Genomic DNA, 27,579 nt, shown 5'->3' on the forward strand with positions numbered 1-27,579 from the left:
TGCCAATTTATCCATGCTATTTTCTCCCTTGACATTTTATCTGTGCCATTTTGTCTGAGGATATTTTGTCATAGAACTGGCTGCCACTGCAAAAATAAATCTGGATATCCACTGCCACTATCTGAAGAGCACAATGGTGGTGACTAGCACCACTATCCAGAGAGCCATGATATTGGGACTGCTTTAGTTTATAGTTTAATTGCACTTTCTATACTGTCTTATCTGTCGAACAGGTCGAGGTGGTATACAGAATTTAAAAAGACAGAAAAGAACTCATTTGCAGATAGGATAGGTTAAAACAAGTAGTATGGAAAGACACCACAAAATCAATCACAAAACATAATCAAGCGGACAACATAATTAATCATAAAACACAACAAACAAATAAATAAAGTTAAACAAAGTGTTTGGTACAGAACTCCAGACCATATCAGTCACCTGAATCCCCACAACTATCCATATAGCAAACTGGATAAAGTTAGGAGAGCTTTTTTGTTGTCCTGACTTTATCCAGATAGCAATCTGAATATTGTCGTCAACTGGATAACTTCTAGTTCCACCCAAGATCTCCTCTTGGATTGCCCCGGCACTATCTGTATAGTGCTGAGGTGGTCTGTATAATTTTTGGTGGCATTATTCAGTTAGTGCTCTGATTATCTGTACCGTAAACATCTGGATCATTTCCAAAGCTATCTGGATACTTGCATTTGAATATTGGGCCCAGAGAATATAATATGATATTGTTCTATTAGACTAACTTAGTACATTCTTTGACTAGCATATGACATACAAAACCTCCTTCCTGATGTCAAGAGACAGTAAGCAAATGATGGCAATACTAGAATACATAAGTGAATCCTAAAAAGCATTCCCTTCCCCCATACCATTCCCCCTTAAGACTATTGCTGGACTAACACAACATCCACAGCCACACCTGGTTAAATTGCCTATACATGTAACATTTTATGAACTCTAGAAAGAAGCTCTCTTTGGCAAGCATCAGAAGTAAATTTGAGAGACTGGAATCACACTCCACATACCCTGGCATAAAATGAGAGAGAGAGAGAGAATTCCTAGTTGTAAAGATGTGTAAAGAGTGGCCTGGCTAACAGGAAGTATCTAGCTGCTTAAAGAAAAATTAGGTGCCTGCATTCCAAAACTGTCCCTCCAGGCCAAGGAAAGCGGAACACCTTTTTTGGTCGGAGAGACCAAACAAACCAATCTCTCGTCCCGTCCTCAAGTTATCTAGTTGCCAATGCTGTGCTGGGCAAAATATTGGTCAGGCCATGGTCCCAGGGGCTTTCTGCCACCTATGGTCTAGGCCTTGAATATTCCTCCATCTTCTTAAGGTCAAATGCGTATTGCTGAGTAAGACTACTTTAGATACTTTAGATAGCTCTGTGTATGCCTTGTAGCGCTATAGAAGTGATAAGTAGTAGTAGTAGCAGATACTAAGCAGAAGTTGTACCAATCCTTCTCTCTCTCTTTTATATGTTTATGTATGCATTTATTTATTTACCATTAGTAGAACAGATTTCTGAAACTCCCTAGCTTTCATCTAGAACGCAGCACATCCTAACATTGCAAATGAACCAACAAAGGAAGGAAAGGGGTCAAAGTATCAAAATACAACCCTGAAATTATTGACTCTGATGGTGTGTAAAACAAAGGTGTCTATAAGCAAACAAAGCAGTGGCTACTTACAATACTTTTACTAATGATATCCTGAAGAGCAGCCGAATTCAGAGGGACCTGATTTTCTTCTTTCAGTTTTCTTTCAACATCCCCCATCCAGTCCAGCATTTCATTCAAGCCATCCTGCACACTTAGAGAGCGAGTCAGAGTCATCTGAAGTTTTTCACTACGATCATTCACCGACTTGGATAAGCTGTCGTACCTTCCTACAATATCATCTGAAGACAAAACAAACTGCGTCTTAGTTCAACGCCCTTCCAGTTGACATCTCAAAAGCCAATGACACACTGCTCCAGAGCATACTGCTGGCAAGTAAAACATCCATATCTCCATCCTTCACATTTTATACAAAGGTTTCTGACTTTATATATGACCTTCTAGGGAACATTCTTTTAATTTTATGCTACTATGTTAATATGGAGCAGCTGGATACCTGGATTGCAAACAGGGCAGGATTACCCTATAGGCAAACAAAGCCCCTGCCCAGAGCCCAAAGTCAAGAAGGGGCCTACAGACCTGAGAATGGTATTCTTTTGAAATACATGGGCTCTGGGGGCCAGGTAAGGTTGGCAAAGCAATGATTTTAATTAAGAGAGGCTAGCACTGGCAGAACCTTTAAACTGGCAACACAATTGCCAGTAATCTGTCAGTCTGAATCACTAGTGATAGATGAGCACTATTCCCTTCTATATTGGAAGCAGTGTTCTATTGTGGATTAAAAACTAGTTAAAGATTGAAAACAGAGAGTAGGGATAAATGGTCAAGACTGGGCATCAAAATAGCAGATGATGTTTAATGTGAGCAAGTGCAAAGTGATGCATGTGGGAAAGAGGAACCCAAACTATAGCTATGTGATGCAAGGTTCCACATTAGGAATCACAAATCAGGAAACAGCTCTAGGTTTCATTGTTGATGATACGTTGAAACCCTCTGCTCAGTGTGCAGCAGCGGCTAAGAAAGCAAATAGAATGTTAGGCATTATTAGAAAAGGAATGGAAAACAAAATTGGAATTAGGAAAGGTATAGAGAAGGGTGACGAAAATGATAAAGGGGATGGGACGACTTCCCTATGAGGAAAGGCTAAAGCAGCTAGGGCTCTTCAGCTTAGAAAAAAGATGGCTGAAGGGAAATACGATAGAGGTCTATAAAATAATGAGTGGAGTGGAATGGGTAGATGTGAATTGCTTGTTTACTATTAACAAAAATAATAGGACTAAGGGGCGCGCGATGAAGCTACAAAGTAGTAAATTTTAAAAAAATTGGAGAAAATATTTCTTCACTCAACATGTAATTAAACTCTGGAACTTGCTGCCAGAGAAGGTGGTAAAAGCAGTTAACTTAGAAGCTCTAAAAAAGGTATGGTTAACTTCCTAAAAGAAAAGTACATAAGCCATTACTAAGATGGACTTGGGGAAAATCAAATGCATATTTCTAGGACAAGCAGCATAAAATATATTGTACTTGTGGTGAAACAGTAGGTTTCTAAGCCTGTAAACTGTATTATTTTTACCAATGACATGTATTTCTCCTAATTGGCCAGCAGATAGCGAATGTTTTCAGTTTTAATGCTGTTGCAGAGAAGATTACTTTCTTTTTCAATTTAGCCTTGTGGAAAGGGAACTTGCAGTACTATTGGCCAGACACTTTCAAAGTTGGTGCTCTGGGCTCTGACTGGTCATGGAGTTTAAATCTAGCCAGGAGGTTAACTGGATTTTTCTTTAGTCTCTGTTTGGTAGTACAGAGGAGAAACATCTCTGTCCTGAGACCCTGTTCAAGACTTATAATCTGTTGTAAGTCCCCAGGTGTTACCCAGGTAGTAACAAGTGTTAGATAGATTTAATGTTGATCCTTGTTTTGGTTATATGTTATTGCATACTGTACTTTTTCACCTGGTTTTCCAAACATTCATTGTTTTACAAGTGTAAAGCTGCACTGCATGCAGATGACAAGAGACAGGATCTGGGTGGACCAAAATCTTCATGTTTGTTCCTTATTTCACACAGGGAATGCATGTGGATGTCTTACTTGGATTTATGACTGCTCCTGGGCATGTAGGGTTTCTAAAAGTGCCTACTTGGGACAGCCTTTTGCAGAACTCCTTAATCCCCCATTGTTTTTCCCCCTCAAATTTGAAAAATACACTAAGCCTGCGGTCTCTGTACTTGAATAGGTGTAGTTACACACATAGGATTCTAAAATGGCAGACGTGCATGTGTAAGTATTGGCATATAATTATTTATTAGGATTTATTTACAGACTTTTTGAAGAAATTCACCAAAGGTGGTGTACAACAAGATCAATCTGAACATAAGTAATAGACTATCCAGCTTATAATCGAAAGAGAAAAACGCCTATATTTCGACCCAAATCGGGAGATGGGCGTTTTTCTCGCAAAGGCGCCCAAATCGGTATAATCAAAGCCGATTTTGGGCGTTTCCAACTGCACTCCGTCGCGGAAACGAATAAAGTTGATGGGGGCATGTCGGAGGCGGGACTGGGCGTGGTTATCAGCCGAGGAGAGATGGGCGTCTAGCTGATAATCAAAAAAAAAAGGCGTTTTTACCGCGATTTTGGGTCACTTTTTTTGGACCCTTTTTTTTCACGAACAAGTCCCAAAAAAGTGCCCCAACTGCCCAGATGACCACTGGAGGGAATCGGGGATGACCTCCCCGGACTCCCCCAGTGGTCACTAACCCCTCCCACCAAAAAACCCCCCACTTTAAAAACTTTTTCCCCAGCCTGTATGCCAGCCTCAAACGCCGTACCCACCTCCATGACAGCAGAATGTGTTCGATCCTCTCACAGCCTTTCCCTGGGTCAGATGTGGCTCTCAGGTGCACTACAGGGTCACAATAGTGTGTTTAAATGTGGAGAAAAACCCTCAGAAACCTGAAACTAAACTGTCTCAGGTTTGGAGCGGGGTTACTAATGTTTAAAGTAACTCACGCTTGGATTCTATCATCGGGAAAAAACTCCACTCAAATGTTTACTAAATTAATAAAGCTTTATGTGTCCATTGATTTGGTATTACATTACGAATTTTAGACTCTAGTTATTACTGCAACACTGCATTTTTTTCGAGGCACTACAGGGTCACATCAGCATTGCATTGTGGTGGGTGTAGGGTATTGGCTCCGTGATTTCATTAGCTTGTGTTACAGTCTCACGATGTTGGTAGTTGGTAGGCTCTTCTCCCATGGTGCTTTTCCCCCTGCCTACTGGGTCAGAGTGTGCCCTGTTGTGTTTCCTGTTGTAGTCCAGGCAGTAGTGGCCATTTTTGTAAGCCAGTTTTAGTTCCCTTTCCTGTGTTAGCCACGTTAGACAACTTAGTTCTTACTTTGATTGTGGCTGAAAGAGGGCATTGTACAGCATTCTGCCAGCTCTGACCTACTGCTAATCTCAGTACCAAGGAGACTCGTTGCCAGTGGGGCACAACCTCTGCAGTTAACTGTGAGTAAACGTGCTTATTCCAATAAAGGACGTTTTTGGAGAGATTAGTCTTCAGGTGTCAACTGGTGTGCCAATGTTATACAGCAGCAACAAGTCCTAGAGGCCTGCATGTATGGCCCACCCCCCCCCCCCACCCCCCACCTGCAACACTTGTGCTGGTAAATGGGAGGCCTCCAAATCCCACTGTACCCACATGTAGGTGCCCCCTTCACCCCTAAGAGCTATGGTAGTGTTGTACATTTATGGGTAGTGGGTTTTGGGGGAGGGGGGTTGGGAGCTCAGCACCCTTGGTAAGGGAGCTATGCATGTGGGAGCTTTTTCTGAAGTCCACCGCACTGACCTAGGCTGCCCAGTTGGTGTCCTGGCATATCAGGGGGGCCAGTGTACTATGAATCATGGCCCCTCCCACAACCAAATGGCTCGGATTAGGACGTTTTTGAGCTGGGCGTTTGTTTTTTTTAGCGATAATGGAAACTAAAAACGCCCAGCTCAAAAACGTCCATTTTTTCGAAAATGCGGTTCGGCCCGCCCCTTCACGGACCCGTTCTCGGAGATGGACGTTCTTACACATGGGCGTTTGCGTTCAATTATGCCCCTCAATATCGACCAAAAAACATTTAAATAAAAGTGCACATTGTGGCATAGAATGCTATGTCAATATCCAATGCAAGTCTATTAATAATTCGCTATATCTTATGCTCTATAAATTGTGAATTTTGAGTTTCTGTTTTTTATTTTGTTAAATGGGAGGAAAGACTTCAGACGCCTCAAAAACTTGTCTCAAGCTTTACTTAAAACTTGAGTGCTGAGTATACCATCATCAGTCATAAAACCTCCCTTTTCCCCCATAAACATATTTCTCTCACTTTCACCTAAACCATTATTCTATCAAATATTTTTGTATGAGGATTTCTCCAAATACTTTAATATTAACAGTCCAAAAGTGTTCAAACCGTTGGCAACTTATCTGAACCAGCAACTTGCTTCTCACAGGTCTCCCACTAAGTCATCTCACTCCCTTTCAATCTATTAAAAAATTCTGCTGCACGACTTATATTCCGCCAGTGTCGCTATGCTCATATTAGCCCTCTCAAGTCACTTCATTGGCTCCCTATCCATCTAGATCAAACTCCTCTTATTGACTTACAAGTGCATTCACTCTGCAGCTCCTCATTATCTCTCCACTCTTATCTCTCCCTACACTCCTCCCCAGGAACTCCATTCATTGGGTAAATCTCTCTTATCTGTACCCTTCTCCTCCATTGTCAACTCCAGACTATGTTCATCTTGCTGCGCCATATGCCTGGAACAGACTTCCTGAGCCAGTATGTCAAGCTAATCTCTGGCTGTCTATAAATCTAGGCTAAAACCCCACTTTTTTTGATGCTGCTTTTAACTCCTAACCCCTATGTCTGTTTTATCATTCCCACCTAAGTAATTCCCTTATCCCTTATTTGTCCTGTTTGTCTCTCCTGAGTAGATTGTAAACTCTTTCGAGCAGGGTCTGTCTCTTCAGATTCAAGTATACAGCGCTGCATATGTCTAGTAGCAGTATTTAAATCATAAGTAGTAGTAGTTGTAGTAACCAGCTAACCAGCACAACACACAATACTTTTCTGAAATACCCTTTTACAAGTGAGTCGTCACTTATACACGTAAGTTGCCGAGTTCCCTCCACTGATGTTTTCCATGTTGACAACAGTAAAATGGATGCTCCCACCACACTTAGCTGCAACATACACATGCATACCTAAATGAATTTCAGAAAATGTTCCATGTCAGCAGATCCTTTTCTCAAATACTACCATTACTGTCCATGCCATGACCTGGATGTACTGTATCAATTCCAATTTCTATGTTCTATCTAAAATGAACCTTCATATGTATAAACCCCCTTTAAATTCCGGGCTGTATATATTTAGTTTAGGCAGAATGAATGGCAGTCCTAAACTACAGAGCTGGTGAGATCACCACATTAAGGACCAAATTTTATAAACAGCGCCTAAAAAATCAGTGCCAAAAAAAAACTCGCTTAAAGCTATATTATAAACCTCACCTAAAGTTAGGCATGGTTTATAGAATATGCGTAGCACCTATCCCCGCGACTACAATTTAGGTGTGACTATTTACACCAATAAAAAACCTGGTGCAAATGCCCACGCCTAATTTAGGCATGGATAAGGCGTATTCTGTAACAGTATATGTAATTTTTAGGAATGCCCACAACCCGCCCATGTCCCTCCCATGGCCACACCCTCTTTGTGAAATGTGCATTAGTGCCAATAATTGCTTGTTAGTGGTCAATTATCGGTGCTGACTAGCTAGTTAAGCAATTAAGTTGTGTGCGCAAATTGCCTACGCTTGCTGATTTGTATGCGCAACTTTAGTCACCATTTATGGAATCTGGGGGGTAATAGTGTAATTCCATAAGTTTAGGTGCCAAGAAGGCACCTATCTGGAACCTATTCTATAAAGGAAAGTACAGAATACTACTGCAGCTCTGCAAATATATGTATCTAACTTACGTGTGACCATTTACTCCAGCTATTTAGGCACTATACTAGTCATTTACAGTACAAGCACGTGTCAATATTGAGAGAAAAATGTATTGACAAATTAATGGCAGTATTGTTTCTGTATTTCAAAAAACACTATGGTTGTACATTTAATAACAGATGCCAAGCCGTCCCTTAGGGCAACTTTCCTTCAGGAACCTGGGTTATATTCTTTCTTCACTCAACGAGTAATTAAACTCTGGAATTCATTGCCAGAGAATGTGGTAAAAGCAGTTAGCTTAGCAAGGTTTAAAAAAAAGGTTTGGATAATTTCCTAAAAGAAAAGTCCACAAGTCATTCTTAGGATAGACTTGGGAAAATCCAGTGCTTATTCCTAGGATAAACAGCATAAAATCTGTTTTACTGTTCTGGGACCTTGCCAGGTACTTGTGACCTGGATTAGCCACTGTAGGAAACAGGATACTGGCTTGATGGACCTTTTGTCTGTCCCAGTATGGCAACGCTTATGTTCTTATTCCTTAGATTATAAACAGCTGAGAATGTATCTTACTTAACGTTTTCTGGATTTCATCTTTATTTGGCAGCAAACCTCCCCTTGTATCCAGTAGCACTTCTGAAGCCTTTTTAAGTTTCTCAACAGAAATCTGGTGGTTTGATATCTGTCCCTGGAGAATCTATAAAATTAAAAAAATTATAGTTAGGTCTCTGCCATAACACCAACAAAAAGATATGCTTTCAATGCACACAAAATAAGGGGCCCTTTTACTAAGCCGCGTAAGCATCTACACACGCCAAAATGGAGTACCGCCTGACTACCTTGTGGCTGTTACTGTAATTTCATTTTTGGCGTGCATCTGATATGTGTGTCTGAAAAATATTTTTTATTTTCAGGTGCTCGGGTAGATGTGAAGCATATGTTTACGCTTTCCAAAAATACTATGACAAGGGGGCATGTGATGAATCTACCATGTAGTAAATTTAAAACGAATCAGAGAAAAGTTTTCTTCACTCAACGTGTAGTTAAACTGGAATTAATTGACAGAGAATGTGGTGAAGGCGGTTAGCTCAGCGGAGTTTTAAAAAGGTTTGGACGGCTTCCTAAAGGAAAAGTCCATAGACCATTATTAAATGGACTTGGGAAAAATCCACTATTTCTGGGATAAGCAGTATAAAATGTTTTGTACTTTTTTGGGATCTTGCCAGGTATTTGTCACCTGGATTGGCCACTGTTGGAAACAGGATGCTGGGCTTGATGCACCTTTGGTCTTTCCCAGTATGGCAATACTTATATACTTATGTACTTATTACCGCCCAGTTACCATGTGAGTCTTTACCACTAGGTCAGTGGCTGGCGGTAAGGTCTCAGACCCAAAATGGACACGTGGCAATTTTCATTTTGCCACACGTGCATTTTCGGCAAAAATTTTTAAAAGGGCTTTTTTACAGGCCCACTAAAAAATGGATCGGCGCACGCCCAAAACCCGCGCCTACTCTACTGCAAGCCACTTTTCAGAGCGCCTTTGTAAAAGGACCCCTAAGATGTCAAAGAAAAATAGTCATTTAAGACTATATACCCAAAGTCGGGCACAAAAAAAAATAAACACTAAGGCTATTCTATATATGGCGCTCCAAATTGGGTACCATTTATGGATTAGCAGTTAGCGCCGGGATCCGCACCGAAAAATTTACACCAACTGAACCGCGGTGTAAATCCTCGAACATAAATTAGGTGCGTATCTGCCTTATATAATAACACTGCCGGAAACTTTAGGAGCACCCCGACCCATCCATGCCTCTCCCATGACCTTTTCGGATCCACGCCTGAGAAATTTGCACATGCATCTTTATGAAATACAGACTAGGAAGATGCTCATAAATTCAAATTGTTGTCAATTAGCGCCAATAATTGATTTTCAGACCCCAATTATTGGCGCTAATTGGTTCGTTATAGGAGTAATTTTAGCCAGCCTCACTTTAAGTGGCCAGCGCAGAATATCAGCATGGTTGGTTAAAATCGGACCAGCCAAGGTTAAACTGGATATTCAGTGCTGGTCCCCAGAAATGGGCCAGTACTGAGTATCCGGGCTTAGCGACAACCGCGAGAGACCGCCCGGCTACTTCCTGCGGTCTGAATATCGGGACCAATATGCTTTTAGTGGTCATTCCATAACAGTATGATAAAATATGTATATTTCAATCATTATATATGTAAGATCAAATAAAGTTAATGTTAAAAAATGCCTATCCTACTTCCTTGTAATCCACCATTCTATACTATGACATATAAACAGATAAATAATAAATCATATCATTTCTATTATACATAAAATGTCAAATGTGTATCTGTTTGTTGAAAACATACTTCCTAGAAAACATAAATATACTAAAATGCTTGGTAAAAGGACCTGGTTAATACAATAAAATTTGATAACATAATAGATAATGACATTGAGAAATCTTTAACAGGGTAATTATTTCGTTTATTGAATAAGACCTTCAAATAAAATAGAGGATGAGATGAAAACAAAATAAACATAATCTTCAACTGTTCATATAAAAATACAGATAAATCAATCTCGCTATTTAAACCTGAGGTATGACAGTGTATCTCAAAGATACAACACTGCTGTTTCCGTAATAGGAGGGTATTCAATTCACCTCCCCGCCATGATGTTTTCACTACTTGATATACAAAAAATGAATTCTGAAAAGGAATGTAAGAAATCCACACAATGTTGGACAAGCGGAGCTGCAACATTAGTTCTCATATTACTTTGATGTTCAATCATATGTGCTTTAATGTTTCTCATTGTCTTTCCCACGTTTGTATACAGCCCATTTAGTACTACAGTCTATATGATGTTTAAGTTAATAAATTTTACCAGTGCGTTGTCTGAATTCTCTAATCGTCAAGGTGGAATTACAAAAAACATGCTCCACAGGAAAAAATAGCCTACTTCTTGATTATCCTGTATACTAACAACGGGAAATGCTTTCACCGAGTGTATGTGATAGTTCCTTTTTGTCTTGAAACAATGATGACCTTCAAAAATATGCCATTTTTTAATTAGAATTTTTTAAATATCTTTAGATCATCACAATCACTTATTTCAATGTGTTTTAACTATCATTGTATTCTATCTTGTATTTATGATATGTATATCCATTTTTATGTTGCATTTCTCATTTGTGTATCTGTTTTTTTGGTTTTTAAAATTTCAGTTTTAACTTAATGATCCATGTTATTATTTATTATATTTTCTTTTGTTTTAAGTATTGATTATGTAACATGCATTTTTATTATTTTTGATGAAGACCCCAGAGGCAGACGCTTTGTGCTGAAACACAGATCTTGTCAGGTCATTATGTCATTGATCTATGCTGTGCAAATAAAGATCTTTGTCCCGTTTATTGAAGGCTCTTGGCACTTTTTTGTGCTTTTGGACTGTGTTCTGTGCTTTGGATCCTCTCTGTGCTGTTTTAGAATAAGCATGCAGTCAGAAACATTCACATGTGCACACATATGTGCATGGATTTTGAAATTCTGGCCATTAACGGCATTCTTGGTGCTTAATTGTCAGTGCCATCCTAAAGAATTGTTCCCCTAGTGCTGATTTCCAGCATTAGCCACATAACTTGGTTGATTAAGCACTGCAAGGGTACCTCCTTAAGCTGGTCATCCACTGCTCAGCCATCCTCCTCTGAGTCTCCATAAAAAAATACCCTCCCAAAGCTATGATCTCCTTGTTCCCACTTGATCTTTCCATCTCCCTTTTTCTTAAGGCATCCCATAAACATTGTTGCTAAACCCACCCACCTTCAGTTGCAATCCTCTCTTCCTTCCCTGCATTTTTTTCAAAACCTTCTAAGTCTCCTGTATCTCTTCTCTTTGGGTATCTCATGAGCTTAAAATAAAAAAACAACACAGTTTCCCCACATTTCTATTATCCACCTCCCTAAATTTTTCCCCTCCCCCCACTCCACCCCAAGTCCCCCCACCATCACCACACCCTTCTGAAAACTTAAAAACCTACTCAAGAAGCCCACAGTAGAGCGAGCAGGAGGATATACTGCTCTGACAAAAATGTTAGTAAGAGATGCTGATTATGACATACCAGGAGGGATCCTTTAAGAAGAATCAGCTGGTTAACGTGGACTTTCAGCACCAGCCTCACAGAGCTAAATTAAATTTGACTAGCAAGATTGAAAAGAATTTCTGGCTAGAAACCTAACCAGTTAGATTCAGCTGAAAATTCAACTAACAATAACCGGTTACTCTGGCCACTCAAGGGCTGTCTGAATATCTGCCTATTAGTAAATCACGCCCATCTGAAATGGCATGTTAACTCTGAAGTAAACTTGAAATTCTTTCCTTTATTCTCATAATTACTAGGGTTGAATGGGTTACACAATGCAGAATGCCATGAGTTTATAGATATGACTTACCACAACAACTCTATGTGAAATAAAAGTAAACTGTTACATGTTCATAGAAAAATTCACCTTTTTACATAGACTGATTTTTTTCCAGAATATCTTTTTTTTTTTTTACCTTGGTTTCTTCTAGTTGTCTTTGGAGGTTTTTGGGATCCACAGCAATGGGCTCTGACAGTTGCTTATTCATAGCCACCTCAGAAGCCTGGAGCCCTGACAGTAGCCCAGAAGATACTTCTGTGTAATGCTGGTATTTGTCTACAAGGTCTTTCAGGTCATTTCCAAGGTTATTGCACTAAAAATGGAAGACAAAAACTGGTGCAATAACATCTCATTGATATTTTATACTCACTAAAATGATCACGTACTCCAAACAGATGATCTTTAGCCAACTGACACAGTGACAATATCAAGTCTCTCACAAAATGTAAATGTCTCTGATTATGGAGTAAACATGATATGCCCTAAGATGAAACCCTCTAACTAACCATTTCTTATGCTATCTGAGAGATGAAAAGTAAGCTTGGTGGAGAATAGACAATTTTACTGAAATTTAATTTAACAACTTATAAACCACTAAGGGTGGGGGAGGGGGAGATATCAATATGGGCTACCGTTAAGATGTATTATTTTATATTAACCTAACTATTAATAACTAGGTCTCATTGGATGAAATGGGACCTGTGCTAAAATAGCACAAGTTATTGGTAAAATAGGGAGGATGGGCCTGGGTCCGCCTGCCTGAAGTGCACTGCACCCACCAAAACTGCTCCAGGGACCTGCATATTGCTGTCATGGAGCTGGGTATGACATTTGAGGCTGGCTTAGAGGCTGGCAAAAAAAAAAAAATTATTTTTTTTTTAGCGTGGGAGGGGGTTGGTGACCACTGGGGGAGTAAGGGGAGGTGATCCCCGATTCCCTCCGGTGGTCATCTGGTCAGTTCGGGCACCTTTTTGAGGCTTGGTCATGAAAAAAATGGACCAAGTAAAGTCGACCAAATGCTCGTCAAGGACACCCTTCTTTTTTCCATTATCGGCCGAGGACGCCCATCTCTTAAGCACGCCCCAGTCCCGCCTTCGCTACGCCTCCAACACGCCCCCGTGAACTTTGGTCGTCCGACGGACTGCAGTTGAGGATGCTCAAAATCGGCTTTCGATTATGCCGATTTGGGCGACCCTGAGAGGACACCCATCTCCCGATTTGTGTCGAAAGATGGGCGCCCTTCTCTTTCAAAAATGCCCCTGATAGTAACCCTAAGTATTATTTGTATTTAATTGCATTGTTTTGTGTAATAGATAGCATTGTGTATTAGGACTGCTTTTCCTATAGTTTTCAGTTTCTGTGATTAACTCCTTGTGAGCTTTCTCTATTGGCTGTTAACTCTGAGCTAGGGCCTGCCCTCCCTCTTTGCCCCTGCGCGCTGTATGAGCGAGCCCAGTCTTCCTTGCATGCCTTGGTGATCAGAAGCAATTCTAGGGGCTGATTCCGCTTTAATCTACTGTAATTCCATCAAGATTGTTCACTATTTCCCCAAGTCACTCCCATTTACTTTCCTTGAGTTTCTTCCCCTTTACCCCTTTGAGTGTTACAGCTTTTCTTCTCAGCTGGGCTGAGATTCTGGCCATCTCCTTCCCTCTGAGGTGGCTAGATACAGGCTCTATGCGCAGAAGGCCACAATTCTTTTACAACCAACTGAAATGTAAGCTGGATTTTCCTTGTTTTTTTCTGAGTACTACAATAAAGATTTACTTTAGAATTGAGAGTCTGCTGGTAAAGCTTCTACTTGAGGATCATTTATGCTGTCTGTTTAAGCTACACACTACACTTTGCCTAGAATAGTACAAGTGATCCCATGAATACTTTTATACGTGTTTAACGTAGGCATTCCTGAAGCAGAGCTGGGAGGAATTTGGGGTATACTCTGCAAAACGTATAACCTGTCAAACATGAACGTATTTCTTTGCACCTGCTACAGGTCAGGAATAAATGCACGTGTGGAAATTTTTAAAACTGCCTTCTCACACATTTGTTTTTAACATTCACTAATCCAGCTGGTTCTCAAAACAATTCCAGAACCTCAAAGCCATGATTTGTTTTGCTGCATATTTATTCTTGTTAATCATTCACTAGTTATCTCATGAAGATTAATACCTACACTGAATTACTGAAATACTGCTGTAAATGTGAAATGGCACAAATTAGTGAACAACCATCTCAGAAATTTAGAGGGGCATTTTTGATATGACGTTTAATTCCAACTTTGGACGTTTTGCTCAAAATCCAAATAGTGTAAACAGCGATATTTGAAACAGCAAAACATCAATCAAATTTTTTTTTTCGAAAATGGCCACTTGCTGGATATTTTTGTGCTCTGTGCATTTATCTTTCTGGTCAATTTTCGAAAAAAAATGTCCATGTGAAAAAACGCAGAAAATCAAGCCACTGAGATGTAGAAGGCGCAGCCTTCTTAGTAGACTGGCCACACAGACATCCCCAGCAGAGCAGTGGAGCACCCTGGGGGGCACTGCAGTGAACTTCACATAAAAGCTCCCAGGACACTTCCCACCATTACCCCCTTACATTGTATGGGGAACCCTCCAAAATCCACCAAAAACTTACTGTACCCAACTATACAGCACTACAATAGCCCTAATGGCTGCAGGTGGAGGGGGGGGGCTGACACTTTTTACCACAAGTGTAACAGTTAGAGTGGATTTTGGGCCTGGGTCGCCTTTTCCACAATGCACTGCACCATCCGCTAGGCTACTCCAGGGACCTACTTGCTGCTCCTATAGGACTGGCCATAGCATCTGCTGTCATAGAAGCTGGTATGTACTGTTTCTTTCACATCTTTGGGAGAGGGGTGGAAGGGGATCAGTTATCACTGGGGGAGTAAGGGGGTTATTCCTTTACTCCTCCAGTGATCATCTGGTCATTTAAGGCACTTTTTTGTGCATTAGTCATTATTAAAATAAGTCTAGCTCAAAACATCTTAGTTTTAGTCCTGGACATTTTGTTTCCTTATGGCAGAAAAACATCCAAGTATAAGGAATGCCCTAATCTTGCCCCCCACACGCCCCCTTGTGATTTGGACACAGTGCAGATGAAATGCATAGACAAACATCTGCAAAATAGGTTTCCAAAATAGCCATTTCAATTTTTTGGCAAGCAAAACGTCCAAATGCTGCTTTAGGCCACATTTTAGATGTTTTTTTCTCTTTCAAAAATGAATCCATTAACCACCCAAGCTTAAAATCAGTGCAGATGTTGTGTCGATAACTGTCGAGCAATGAGTGGTTAGAATGGAAGGGCAATCAATATTCCGCATCTTGACTGAAGACACTGAAAGAGCTCTTCCAGGGTTCACCCTAGAGGGGCCTGGTGATCTAATTAATGATTGGGGTATGAAACTACAGCAAGAAAGAGTTGCAGAAAAGACAAGCGGGGTTCAGATGGATGGCACTGATTAGCATGAAAAATACAGACTAAAGATAATAAGAAGGCATGGAGGGGGGGGGGGCAAACCCTTCCCTCAAAGTAAGTATACAGTGGTAATTTCATATACAACATTTTCTGTTAAATTTCTATTTTAACTAGTGGGCCTTGCCTAGCCCACATAAAAGATGGTATAAATTGATTTGTATGAAACAGTCTCATGATCTAAATTCATTCTCAAAAATCTGGCGGATTATGCAAAGATTTGTGGGTGGAAAATACCAATAACCTGTGCAAACAAGGAAAGGTTTCTCAAAAAGGCTGAGGCTTAGGAAAATACTTTGAATTTAACAAAAGGAGTGCAAACAGTGTAGGCAATATTATTTTTGTTAATTTATTTATTTATGCAATTTTTTTATACATCCAAAGCAAAGCTTTGTCAAAAAGCATCAATTGTTAACAAGAAAAATCAAATAATGGGAATACTCCCAGGAAATAAATTTCTATAATCACATAGTCCTCAATATAGGAGGCGACTGTACATATAAACCTAATAAGAGGTTAGGTAATATATAGGCAACAAGTTAGGAAAAAGAAAAAGAAGGCGTCTAGGTATTTAACATCATACAATATAAGTCCGTAATAGAAACTCTCATGGTGGTTTAGGATTTCTTGCATTTAAAAATGATCGGAGCTGACCCGGATCGAAAAAGTGGTAAGTCTCAGTCTCATAGAAGATTACACATTTACAAGGAAAACGTAGCTGAAATTTCGCTCCCAATTGAGGCAATATTATTTTTGAATACAATATTCAGAAGGACTCATCCAGTTAATATCAGGAGTTGACCAGATAAATCCTTTGTCCTAAACATTCAGGGCCAGTATACCTTTAACTTCTGGCTGGATATCAGCACCCAGCTGAACATCAGTTCCACTAATTCTAAATATTTGAAAGACCCCACCTCTCCTCCCCCCCACACTAATATTTTGTTATGAAGGTCAAGAACAGTGCTTACCTTAGAATATAAGGATTTGAAGTGATCTGATGCTGTGTCCAGTTTATTCTGTATCATTGTACACATAGCAAGAGTATCAACGTTGTCATTTCCAACCGTGACACCATCTCCTTTACTGCAAGATTTAGAAGCATCCATTACTCTTTGTCCCGAAATTGTAATGTACCGCAAATCACCTTTGTGCGAAATCACGTCTTCTGAGAAGCTTCTCTGCCTCTGAAGCTTGGCTTCAATACCATTAAAGTCCGTTGCACCGGATTCTAAGGACTCAAACTCTTCCTTGGCCTGGTGCAACCAGTTTTCAAATTCATTGTAATCTGTTGTAAACTTCTCTAGCTCCTCCTGCATGGACTGCATTGATTTCATTTTCCTTTCAGACTCAGATAAAGTTGTTTCAAATTGGGATTTTAGCTGTTTCAGATTTCTTTGCAACTTGTCCTTTTCTTCAGGAGCAAGGTAGTGTCCCTGCTTCTCAAGCAGTGCCTGGGCAGATTGTGTGGCTATTATGACAGCCTGGTGCTGAGATACAATTTTTTCATGCTGAGCCTATAGGAAAATAGGTTGAAACACAATACAAGATTAGTTGCAAACAAGAAGATTTAGTACAGCTTAAATTGCTTTATAGAACACAGTGAGCCCCCTAAAGGTATACGGTCAATGATTAATTCCTGTCCATTTACATTTTGCAGATGTATGTGACTGTAGACTGTGATACCTTTTGAAGGACCAATACAAATATGCTCTAATACAAAAGTTTTCAAGACATGAGAGGCCTTCTGATTTAAAGAACTATTCTGTGAGGTGCCTAAAGATCATATACTATATTTTTGTTGGTCCCACGAAGAAAATATTTTTCTCCAAGACCAATACAGTCATTAAAATTCTATATTACTAGTACCTGTGTTTAAGTGAATGGAGCTACTCTAAGTTTATTGAAGATGAGTGGCTGGGCACAATTTCCCTGACAGCACAACAAAGGAGTGAAGTCAACCACAACAAGGGGTGAAGGAAGCAAATTTTATTGAGGGCCCGACACAGGCTGTGTTTTGGCATATTGCCTGGGTCAGGGGTCATCAAATAACTGGATTTCATACTGCTTCTTATAACAACTTGATCCAAAATACAATCCAATTTTCAGCAAACAGTATCAAGCTTTCTTCCTTGGTTGTATCGAATCACCAAAATACATTCCAATCGAATTTCATATCTTCTGTGCTCACAATGTTCATCACAATGTTTGACATAGAGTTAAACCAGTATTAACATCACCAGGGATTAGCATCCCTAAATGTAAATAGCAGGTTTTAAATGTTTATATTATCTACATGAGCAAAGAGGGATTTTAGGACGCCACTATTAACAATGTGATCCACATCACATTTACATTGCATGGAACATGGAGGGAAAGTGGTTTGGGTGCCTCAAAAATACAGATGTATACTTCCCACTTTAAACGCAAATAAATTTCAATAGGAAAATATCTTGATGTCAGCATTTATACTTGCCCCAAAGGCAGACCTGCTGGGAGGTGTAAGGACTGAGGTCAGCCCCCTACCTGAGCCCCCCCAAACCATTAACCTCCATATTCCCCAACCACCTGACAATAACCCCCAGATTCTATATAGCGTGACTTAAGTTGTGCACGCAAATCCAGTCGTATTCTGGATTTACGCATGCAACTTAATTAATCAATAAGCCAATCAGCACTGATAATTGCCACTTAATTATTGACACTAATTGGCATTAATTAGTATTTACATGCAGAGCTGTATAAGCATATTCTATAACATGATCTGCATAAATTATAAGCTGCAAAGTTGAAAATGAGGTGTAGTCATGGGTATGCAATAGGCAGGTCATGGGTGTTATGCACATGGTTATAGAATACACCCGGTCCATGCGGAATTTAGGTGTCAGCATTTACACTAAGTTTTACTTGGCATAACTGCCCATGTCTAAATTTATCTGCATGGTTGGGCGCTCGGTGTATTGTATAAACCATGTGGAAATTTAGGCTTATTCTATAAAGTACGCCTAAATTTAGGCGTACTTTAAAGAATATGCCTAGGCATATTTCATTTCAGCGCTGATTTTTTTAAGCATGATATATAGAATCTAGTCCTAAGCTCCATTCTCGCCAACTCCCCAACATGAACCTTGATATACCCTGACCCTCCCCCCCCCCCAACATCAAGAATCCCCTAGGGCCACACCTGACAAACTCTCCTCCTCCTGATCCCATTCTCAAGTCTTACCAAGGTCCCTGACAGTCTTAGTGAAAGCAGAGGCAATCCTCACTTGCTCCTGCTCGTGGTGGGGTCAGGTTTTAAAATGGCACCCATAACCCCCTCACAATAATTTTGTTGTTCTATTGCTAAGAGACAAGCTGCCAAATAAGGGCAAAACCCTAGCAGCAGAACCAAAAGATTACTGCTAAGAATCACAGACACCATTTTGGAACCCTGGCTGCCATGAGCAAGAGTGACTGTTTGCTTTTGCTCCCACTAAAACTACCAGGGACCCAAGTGAGACCCAAAGATGGGATGGGGAGGGGATAGGGGAATAAGGAAACTAATGTTAAGGGGGTCAAGAAGTATGAACACTGATGTTGGGGATGTTGAGAGGTCAATGGGGCTGGATGCTGAATGGAGCAATGATTTTAAAAAGTTGCTCCCATGCACATCTGCAATAAAGCTGGGTGTTTTTTCACCACCTACAGAGCTGAAGATTACTGCTCCTGCAGTACATGGAGGGTCATTAATGCAGAGTCCTGCATGTCATTACATATATTTTACAAGAGGCTCTGCATTTCTAAAACACAGGGGGGATTTGTATATAACCTGACCTGAACGTCTTAAGTCCCCTCTCTCCATTCTATCTAAAGTTGGGCTTATTGCATTGTACGTTCATTGCACCTACTTTCCCTTCCTCATCCTAATCCCACCCACTTTTTTTTATGCAGATACAAATTACATATGCTGAGTCACAACATGTGCATTTTACCCATATACAGGTCAGGTGACAAAGGGCTGACCATTTACAATAACTATTCTGAAAAATAAAACATATTTAGAGGAATACTGAAAACAACTGATATTTTGCACATACTTTCACGTTTTGATACTGGTGATTCAAATTTTCTTCTTTGCTCCATTCCTGTCCTTTCACCAAGGTTTCCAAAGGCTGCAGCATATTACCATTTACTTCCTCCTCTTCTCCAGCTACAGACTTCCCATCATCTTCCTGAAAATGAGTTCCATTCAGCTCTATTGCCTGTGGAATTCTCCTCTCACTGTTCTTTCCCTCCTTGTCTATACTTGAAATCCAATCCAAAAGACTTTCTATTTTATTCTTACTCTCTTCCAATTGCTCCACTGCAGCCACCTAAGGACAGAAATATAACAATTATATTACAAAGAGTATTTCTCATTTTTAACCAGTATTATAACTTGTTTTGATTTTTTTGCAAGGAACAGATCCATCTGTTTAGACAATGGTGCACATATTTGATTTTCATTATGTTTGCAAGGAGGACAGTTTTAAAAGCCATTATTTTCAAACCATGAGTCCAAAAAATGGTTATATGTTTGAACTTCTGTAACTTTTTTTTATTTTTTTCACATACAAGGATGAGGTTTGGACTGTTTTATTATAAAGTGTTTGCTCTTTAAAATTCATTAAACCTAATTTTTTTTTCTGGTAACTTTAGTCATGTTGTTTTCCCAAAGATGCTCACGTTTTATAAAGACACATATGTACCTATGTTGTCTTTCTAAAATGTCCCCAAAACAGGTGTCTATTTGGACTTCCTACTAGGCAGCCTGTTATAAAATTGTTTTGTTAATATTTATGCAGGGTAAAGGAAGGCCTGGGGTCAGTGGCAGCCATTTTAAAAGATGTTGCCAGCAGATGAGGAGCTCTTAGGGATTGCTTCCACCCTTTGAAGATCCCCTTGCTTATGGTGTAAATGAAGGGGTTCTAGGGAGAGGGATGGAAGTTAAAGTTTTAACAAGCAAAAAGATTTTAAGGCCACTGCTTAAACATGGCTACATTTGTATATAAAGTAACGCACAGAAAAAAGTTTGCCAAAAGTAGACTTTAGACTAGATTGTAAAGTGCTATACAATAGATAACAAAAAAAGGTTTCAATACAATGGACTAACTAGGCCAGTGGTTCCCAAACCTGGTCCTGGAGGCATTCCATCCTGCCAGTCAGGTTTTTCGGATATCCACAATGAATATTCATGAGAGAGATCTGCATGCAATGGAGGTAGTGCATGCAAATCTCTCTCATGAATATTCATTGTGGGTATCCCGAAAACCTGAATTGATGGGGTGCCTCCAGGACAAGGTTTGGGAGCCACTGAACTAGGCAAAAAAAGGTTCATAGGCCTGAATATAGCCAGAGTCCACTTTCATCACAGGCTTATTTAAAAACCGGTAAACAAAAGGCAGTGTGGAAAGAAACTCCACTTAATGCGAAGAAAAACCAGACTGCCTCCAAAAAAAACCAGTAATACTAGCCAAATCACTTGAAGTTACAGCTAAAGACTACCTTAGAAAATTCAAACCATCAAAACAGTTCCGAATATATTCAAAAACCATCCGATATCAGAAAACATAGTCACAGACTTATCTTTATATAGAGACCACAAACAATTTAGAGTCGATCCACATTCAGTTTTGAATTACAATGGATCCCATGGAAAACATCCATCCAGATGGTGACAAACAAATGAACCCCGATAAGGGCCACTTGTTTCACTGAGCTGCTTCATAGGTTTGGAGAAGGTTATGAACTGACAAAAAAAAATGGGAGACGACCAATGGAAATCCAATGGAAATTAAAAGCAGAACAATAAAGTACAATTTTTGCACCATTGGTGCAAAACAATTGCTAGTGAAGCTGTGAGCTTACACTAATGATTTCTCTGCATTGCACAATTGAACTTTTTGTTTTGGATTTATTGACTGGTATCCTTGCATTACCAACCAGACCAAATTGTTTACGACTCCTGAGGCAGGCACCTCTTGCGCTGAAACATAGGACTGCATCGAGTCTGTCGACTCTAACAGGTTTACTGTCAGTACGAAAGACTTTTAGCTCTGCTGCACATTCGTACTTTATTGTTCTGCTTTTAATAAACAAGTTACCCTTCTGCTGGAATTCAGTTGGTCATCCCCCATTTTTTCTTTTTTCTTTGTTGGTTTGCTTGGGGGTTCCTTCTTCTTTTTTTGTATACAAATGTTGATCATTGAAGGTTATGAACTGTACATTACCCTGCACACCAGACTGGATTTTTGATATGGAGCATCTTACAGGGTATTACAGTCATTTTAAACAGTGTCCCAGAAGCATCACCAGGCATATTAGCCTTGCAATTCTCCCAGGAGGTGGGGTTTGGGGAAATTATCTATACCATTTGTCAATAAATTTCCTATACTAGCACAATGTGGAAAGATTTTTCACATGCTGCTCTATTGATTACCATATAGCACGGTTCTCTACCATATTTGCTTTCCATTTGACTTAGAGACCAGGAAACACTATCTGAAAGTTTGTGATAATCTCAAATTTTGTACATTTCCAGTCAGTGTGCAGTAATGGGATATATCCTATGTCCTTCAAACAGTAAAAAAAAAAAAAAAAGATAAAATGTATTAATATTGCTATTATTTTTAATGTTATAAAATAGAATGTTGAGAGATGCATGAGAACCTTTTCTGTTTCCTGTTTGATGGCTGTTGTCACAGCTTTTTCTAGTTCTCTCTTTGATGCTTCTGCTCTCTTGCTAAGTAGCTCAAACTTGATCTTTGCTTCATTTATTTTCTGTTCCATCATGGCCCTGTCTTCAGGTGACAGCTTCTCTCTATTCTCCCGCAGGAACCTTTCAGTGTTTTTCACAATCTCAGACAGTTCACTTGCACCAGCTTGCATATCCTTCTGCAGTTCCTGGAGAAAGCCAAGCAAAGGTAATGCTTAACCACAATATCTACATTCTATTGTGATTTCCGTGATGAATAGGGAATGAGGGGGAAGAGGTTGTTATTTGTTTTGTTTATTATGACTATTGTATTGTACCTCACACTATTTGACATTTTGGTGAAAGCGGCAAGTTATGTCTTTGAATATTATTCCATTTTAAATCACCTTTCCATGTAACGCTCAAGACGATGCACAAAGTAAAGTAACAGCCTAGACAATGCTGAAAAATAAGCTAATAACAGTAACAGTCATATAAAGGGTAATTCTACAACAGGACAATTCTACCCATATTTACATGCCGCTTAAACACTTACGAGAACAGCATATTGTCCATTTTGTGGATAAGTGTACACTTATGTGTGTAAGTGGCAGCAAAGCAACTGTGCACTAGTCTGTAAGGGTGTGCGTTAGTGGCATAGTGTGTAAATGCAAGGAGGCATTCACAAGTGTAGTGAATGGGTATGGCAACTTAAAGAATATTGCAATTTACATGCATCCATACAGCATTTGGGTAACTGCAGTTACACCAGTCTATGGCTGGTGTAACTGCGGGTGCTTATATATAAGACACACCCATAATGGGTTACACCAGGGCCATCAAGAGGAGGACAGGGGGGCAAAATTCAAAGGAGGGCCCTCACCCGCCCAGTGCTAGAATTACTCTCCTATTCCTGTGCACGGCAGCGCCGCATAGCAGAGCACTTCCTTCCTTCCACGTCCAAACAGCCTCTTTGGACGCGACAGGAAAGAAGGACTGCTCTGTGGCGCTGCTGTGCACAGGAACAGGAGAGCAGTGCTAGCGCCGGGCCCTGGGGAAGTTTGCTGTGCACACGAGCAGGACAAGTAAGTGGGGCGGCGGGGGGGGGGGGGGGGGGTGGCAGGAACAGACTTAAAGATCTCAATATGCATATTATGGGAAAAAGGGCATGATGTAGGAGATATGATACAGACACTTGAATATCTCCAAGCTATAAATTCACAGGAACTAGACCTCTTTTCCAACTGAAATAATGCTCTGGATTGAGGGATCATAGAATGAGGGTAAAAGGGGATAGACTAAGGAGTAGGCTAAGGAATAAGGTGCGCTGAACATGGCCTGTCGTAGTGTAGGGGCGTACTTTGGCCACATGCAGAATCATTTTTCAGTGCAAATGTAAAAAATGCTTTTTCTGGCCAAAAATGGACGTGCAGCAAAATGAAAATTGGCACGCGTCCATTTTGGGTCTGAGACCTTACAGCCAGCCACTGACTTAGCGGTAAGGTCTCACGTGTTAACCGAGCAGTAATGGTCAATGTGCGTTCAAATGCCGATTACCGCCCGCACGCCAGAAAATAAAAATATTTTATGACGTGCGTAAAAACTGAAATTACCACCCAGGCCACATGGTAGCCGGGCGGTAACTCGGAAATGACGCACATTGGGCGCACATAGCCGCTTATGCAGCTTAGTACAAGGGCCCCTATTTCTTTACAAAAATGATGGTAGAAGCTTGGGCCAGCTTTGTAATGGAGGCGGTGAAGATGAGGATGATATCTAAATTAGGAGAAGTAGCAGCAGCCTAATGGTTAATGCAGTTGGCTTTGATTCTGGGAAAGTGGGTTCAATTCCCACTGCAGCTCCTTATGACTGAGTAAGTCATTTAGGGGTCCTTTTACTAAGGTGTACCAAAAAAATGGCCTGCACTAGTGTAGGTGCGTGTTTTGGACCTGTGCAGGTCCATTTTTCAGCGCATCTATAAAAAGGCCTTTTGGGGGGTGGGGGGTCGAAAATGGATGTGCGGCAAAATAAAAACTGGCACGTGTTCATTTTGGGCCTGGAACCTTACTGCCATCCACTGACTTAGCAGTAAGGTCTCATGTGTTAACCAGGTGGTAATCTTCAGCATGCGTACACTGCCGATTACAGCCCGGTTAGCGCCGTGCGCCAGAAAATAAAAATATATTTTCCAACATGCATATCGGACGCGCATAAAAAATGGAATTACCACCCAGGCCACGCGGTAGTTACAAATTGATGCGTGTTGGATGCAGATAGGCGCCTACGTGCCTTTGTAAAAGGGCCTCTTAACCTTCTGTTGTTCCAGGTAGAAAACACCATAGATTAAGAGCCCACTAGGGACAAAGAAAGTACCTTCATATAATGCATCCCGCACTGCATACATCTAGTAGAACTATAGAAATGTTTAGTGGTGAATTCACAAAAGCCTGGGACAAGCACAGAGGATTTCAGAGGAAGGGTTTGTAGAGCTATGGATGAGCAGACTCAGTAAGCTGTATCTTTATCTGCCATCAGGAAATGAAGTATGACAAACTGATCTACTTAAACTTAAATGGCTGCATGAGTGCGGATATGTTGAGTGACGCTTAGATGGCTGTGATGAACTAGGGCTGGTGCTGGGCAGACTTGTACGGTCTGTGTCCCATATATGGCAATCCGGTTTAGGATGGGCTGGAATGGGCTTCGACAGCACCTCCAGTAGTTGAAACGTAAGGACAGGGCCAGGCGGACTTCTATGGTCATGTCCCAGAAATGCCAAAGACCCTGATCAAGTATTTTACATTACATTCATTGTTGATTTAATCATGAATTGATAATGACTGTGACAGTTGGACAGACTGGATGGACCATTCAGGTCTTTATCTGCCATCACTTACTATGTTACTACATTCTATTCTATTCATATCATTTATATTGCACCTTTAACCACAGCTACAAAGTAGATTACACAAAGAATCACGTCTAATAGAAGTGAATTACATTTACAATATAAAATTCAATTAATACTTTACGAATGAATAAAAAATGCTCAAAAACCCAATACAAAGAAAACAAATAAGTTTTTAAAACTTTGCTAAACTGTAAATATGAAGTGATCTGTCTAACATGAACTATTCAAAATTTAACAGTTTGATACACAGAGCACTCCCAAATGGATTTTAACTTAACATTTTCATTGAAGGAAAATCCAAAGTTAATTTGGAACTACTTCTCAAAGATAATCGTGCAGTTGGAATATATAGAAGCTGTGTCACATTCTCCTATCCCAAAGCATAACATAGTAACATAGTAGATGTCGACAGAGAAAGACCTGTATGGTCCATCCAGTCTGCCCAACAAGATGAACTCATATGTGCTACTTTATGTGTGTACCTGACTTTGATTATCTGCTATTTTCAGGGCACAGATCGTAGAAGTCTGCCCAGCACTAGCCCCGCCTCCCGCCACCAGCTCTGCCACCCAATCTCCACTAAGCTTCTAAGGAAGTTTATCCCACGCATTTTTGAATTCCATTGCCGTTTTCATCTGCACCACCTCCCGCAGGAGGGCATTCCAAGTATCCACCACTCTCTCCATGAAAAAATACTTCCTGACATTTTTCTTCAGTCTGCCCCCCCCCCTTCAATCTCATTTCATGTCCTCTAGTTCTACCGTCTTCCCGTCTCTGGAAAAGGTTCATTTGTGGATTAATACCTTTCAAATATTTGAACGTCTGTATCATATCACCCCTGTTTCTCCTTTCCTCCAGGGTATATACATGTTCAGGTCAGCAAGTCTCTCCTCATATACATAGTAACATAGTAGATGACGGCAGAAAAAGACCTGCACGGTCCATCCAGTCTGCCCAACAAGATAAACTCATATGTGCTAGTTTTTGTGTATACCTTACCTTGATTTGTACCTGTCTTTTTCAGGGCACAGACCGTATAAGTCCGGCCAGTACTATCCCCGCCTCCAAACCACCAGCCCCACCTCCCACCACCGGCTCTGGCACAGACCGTATAAGTCTGTCCAGCACTATCCCCACCTCCCACCCACCAGTCCCGGCACAGACCGTATAAGTCTGCCCAGCACTAGCCCCGCCTCCCAACCACCGACTCTGCCACCCATTCTAGGCTAAGCTCCTGAGGATCCCTTCCTTCTGAACAGGATTCCTTTATGTTTATCCCACGCATGTTTGAATTCCATTACCGTTTTCATCTCCACTGTAATGCATACCATTCTCGTAGCTTTTCTTTGCACCGCTTCAATTCTTTTTACATCCTGTCACGATTGTGACTTTTTCTTGGTTTGTGCTCCTCTCGCCCTCTGGTGGCCAGAACCGGTGGCTGCCATAGCCTTTCCAGACTCTCTTTTCAGTCCAGTCCAGATATTTTAGCCCTCCAGTCTTGCTTGAAAGTTTGGCAGCTAGCCTCACCCTTAGCTGCCTTGAGATTGCTGCAGCTGAGCTCAGCTGCTGATGGGCTTATTAGCCACCTGGAAACTTTCTAGTTTGCCTTTGCAAACGCCAAAGGTCCAAGTTAGTGTTTGGTGCTGATAGGAGCACTTCTGTCTTGCTGTGCTGTCAGGAGCACTTCTGCCTGCTTGTTTAAGCTTCCCTACTTTACCCTTCTGGTGCTGATAGGAGCACTTCTGTCTTGCTGTGCTGTAGGAGCGCTTCTGCCTTGTCTTGTGTCTTACCTGTATGCCTTGTTCTTGTCTGGGTGCCTGTGGGCACTCCTGTTTTGAACCCTAACCCTGTTTCTGTCAAGCTTGTTCTGTATCCTATTATCGGTCTGAGAATCTCGTATCCTCAGTAGTCCCGAACCATGTGTTAGTCAAGCTTGTTTAGTATCCTGTTGGTCTAGTCTGTCTGCAAGCTAGGTCCAGTAAGTCCTGCCGGCCGCCTGCACCTGGGGGCTCAAACCCCTGGTGAATGGTGGTCAAGTGCAGGTGAAGACCAGTTGCTCTGTCCTGCTTATTCCCTGCCTGCCTACTGCTATAGTTCTAGTCCTGTGGTTCCTGTTTGGTTGTTCCAGGTTTGACTGTCTACAGCTTCTCCTGCCTTGCTTGCTTATCCAGTCCTGGTTGAGGGTCTTGCCTACTGCTGCCGCTTGTCGGCAGCGGCCCAAGGGCTCATGTGGTGCCAGTGTCCGAGAGCCTGAGACCGTGACACATCCTTAGCAAGATACGGCCTCCAAAACTGAACACAATACTCCAGGCGGGGCCTCACCAACGACTTACACAGGGGCATCAACACCTCCTTTCTTCTACTGGTCACACCTCTCT

General features: G+C 40.9%; 1 protein-coding gene across 2 annotated transcripts in view; it reads right to left on the reverse strand.

Annotated features, from left to right (window-relative positions):
- DST (dystonin) overlaps positions 1-27,579 on the reverse strand; it is a 509,263-nt gene that overhangs the window by 328,699 nt on the left and 152,985 nt on the right. For both annotated transcript variants that reach the window (XM_030198986.1, XM_030198985.1), the window contains 6 exons: positions 22,266-22,499; positions 19,655-19,930; positions 16,547-17,092; positions 12,214-12,390; positions 8,212-8,335; positions 1,705-1,913 (listed from right to left, as the gene is read on the reverse strand). In XM_030198986.1, coding sequence (XP_030054846.1) covers positions 1,705-1,913; positions 8,212-8,335; positions 12,214-12,390; positions 16,547-17,092; positions 19,655-19,930; positions 22,266-22,499 — 1,566 coding nt within the window. The remainder of the gene's footprint in view (positions 1-1,704; positions 1,914-8,211; positions 8,336-12,213; positions 12,391-16,546; positions 17,093-19,654; positions 19,931-22,265; positions 22,500-27,579) is intronic.

Source organism: Microcaecilia unicolor, chromosome 3 (assembly GCF_901765095.1).
Source record: "Microcaecilia unicolor chromosome 3, aMicUni1.1, whole genome shotgun sequence".
Taxonomy (NCBI): Eukaryota; Metazoa; Chordata; class Amphibia; order Gymnophiona; family Siphonopidae; genus Microcaecilia; species Microcaecilia unicolor.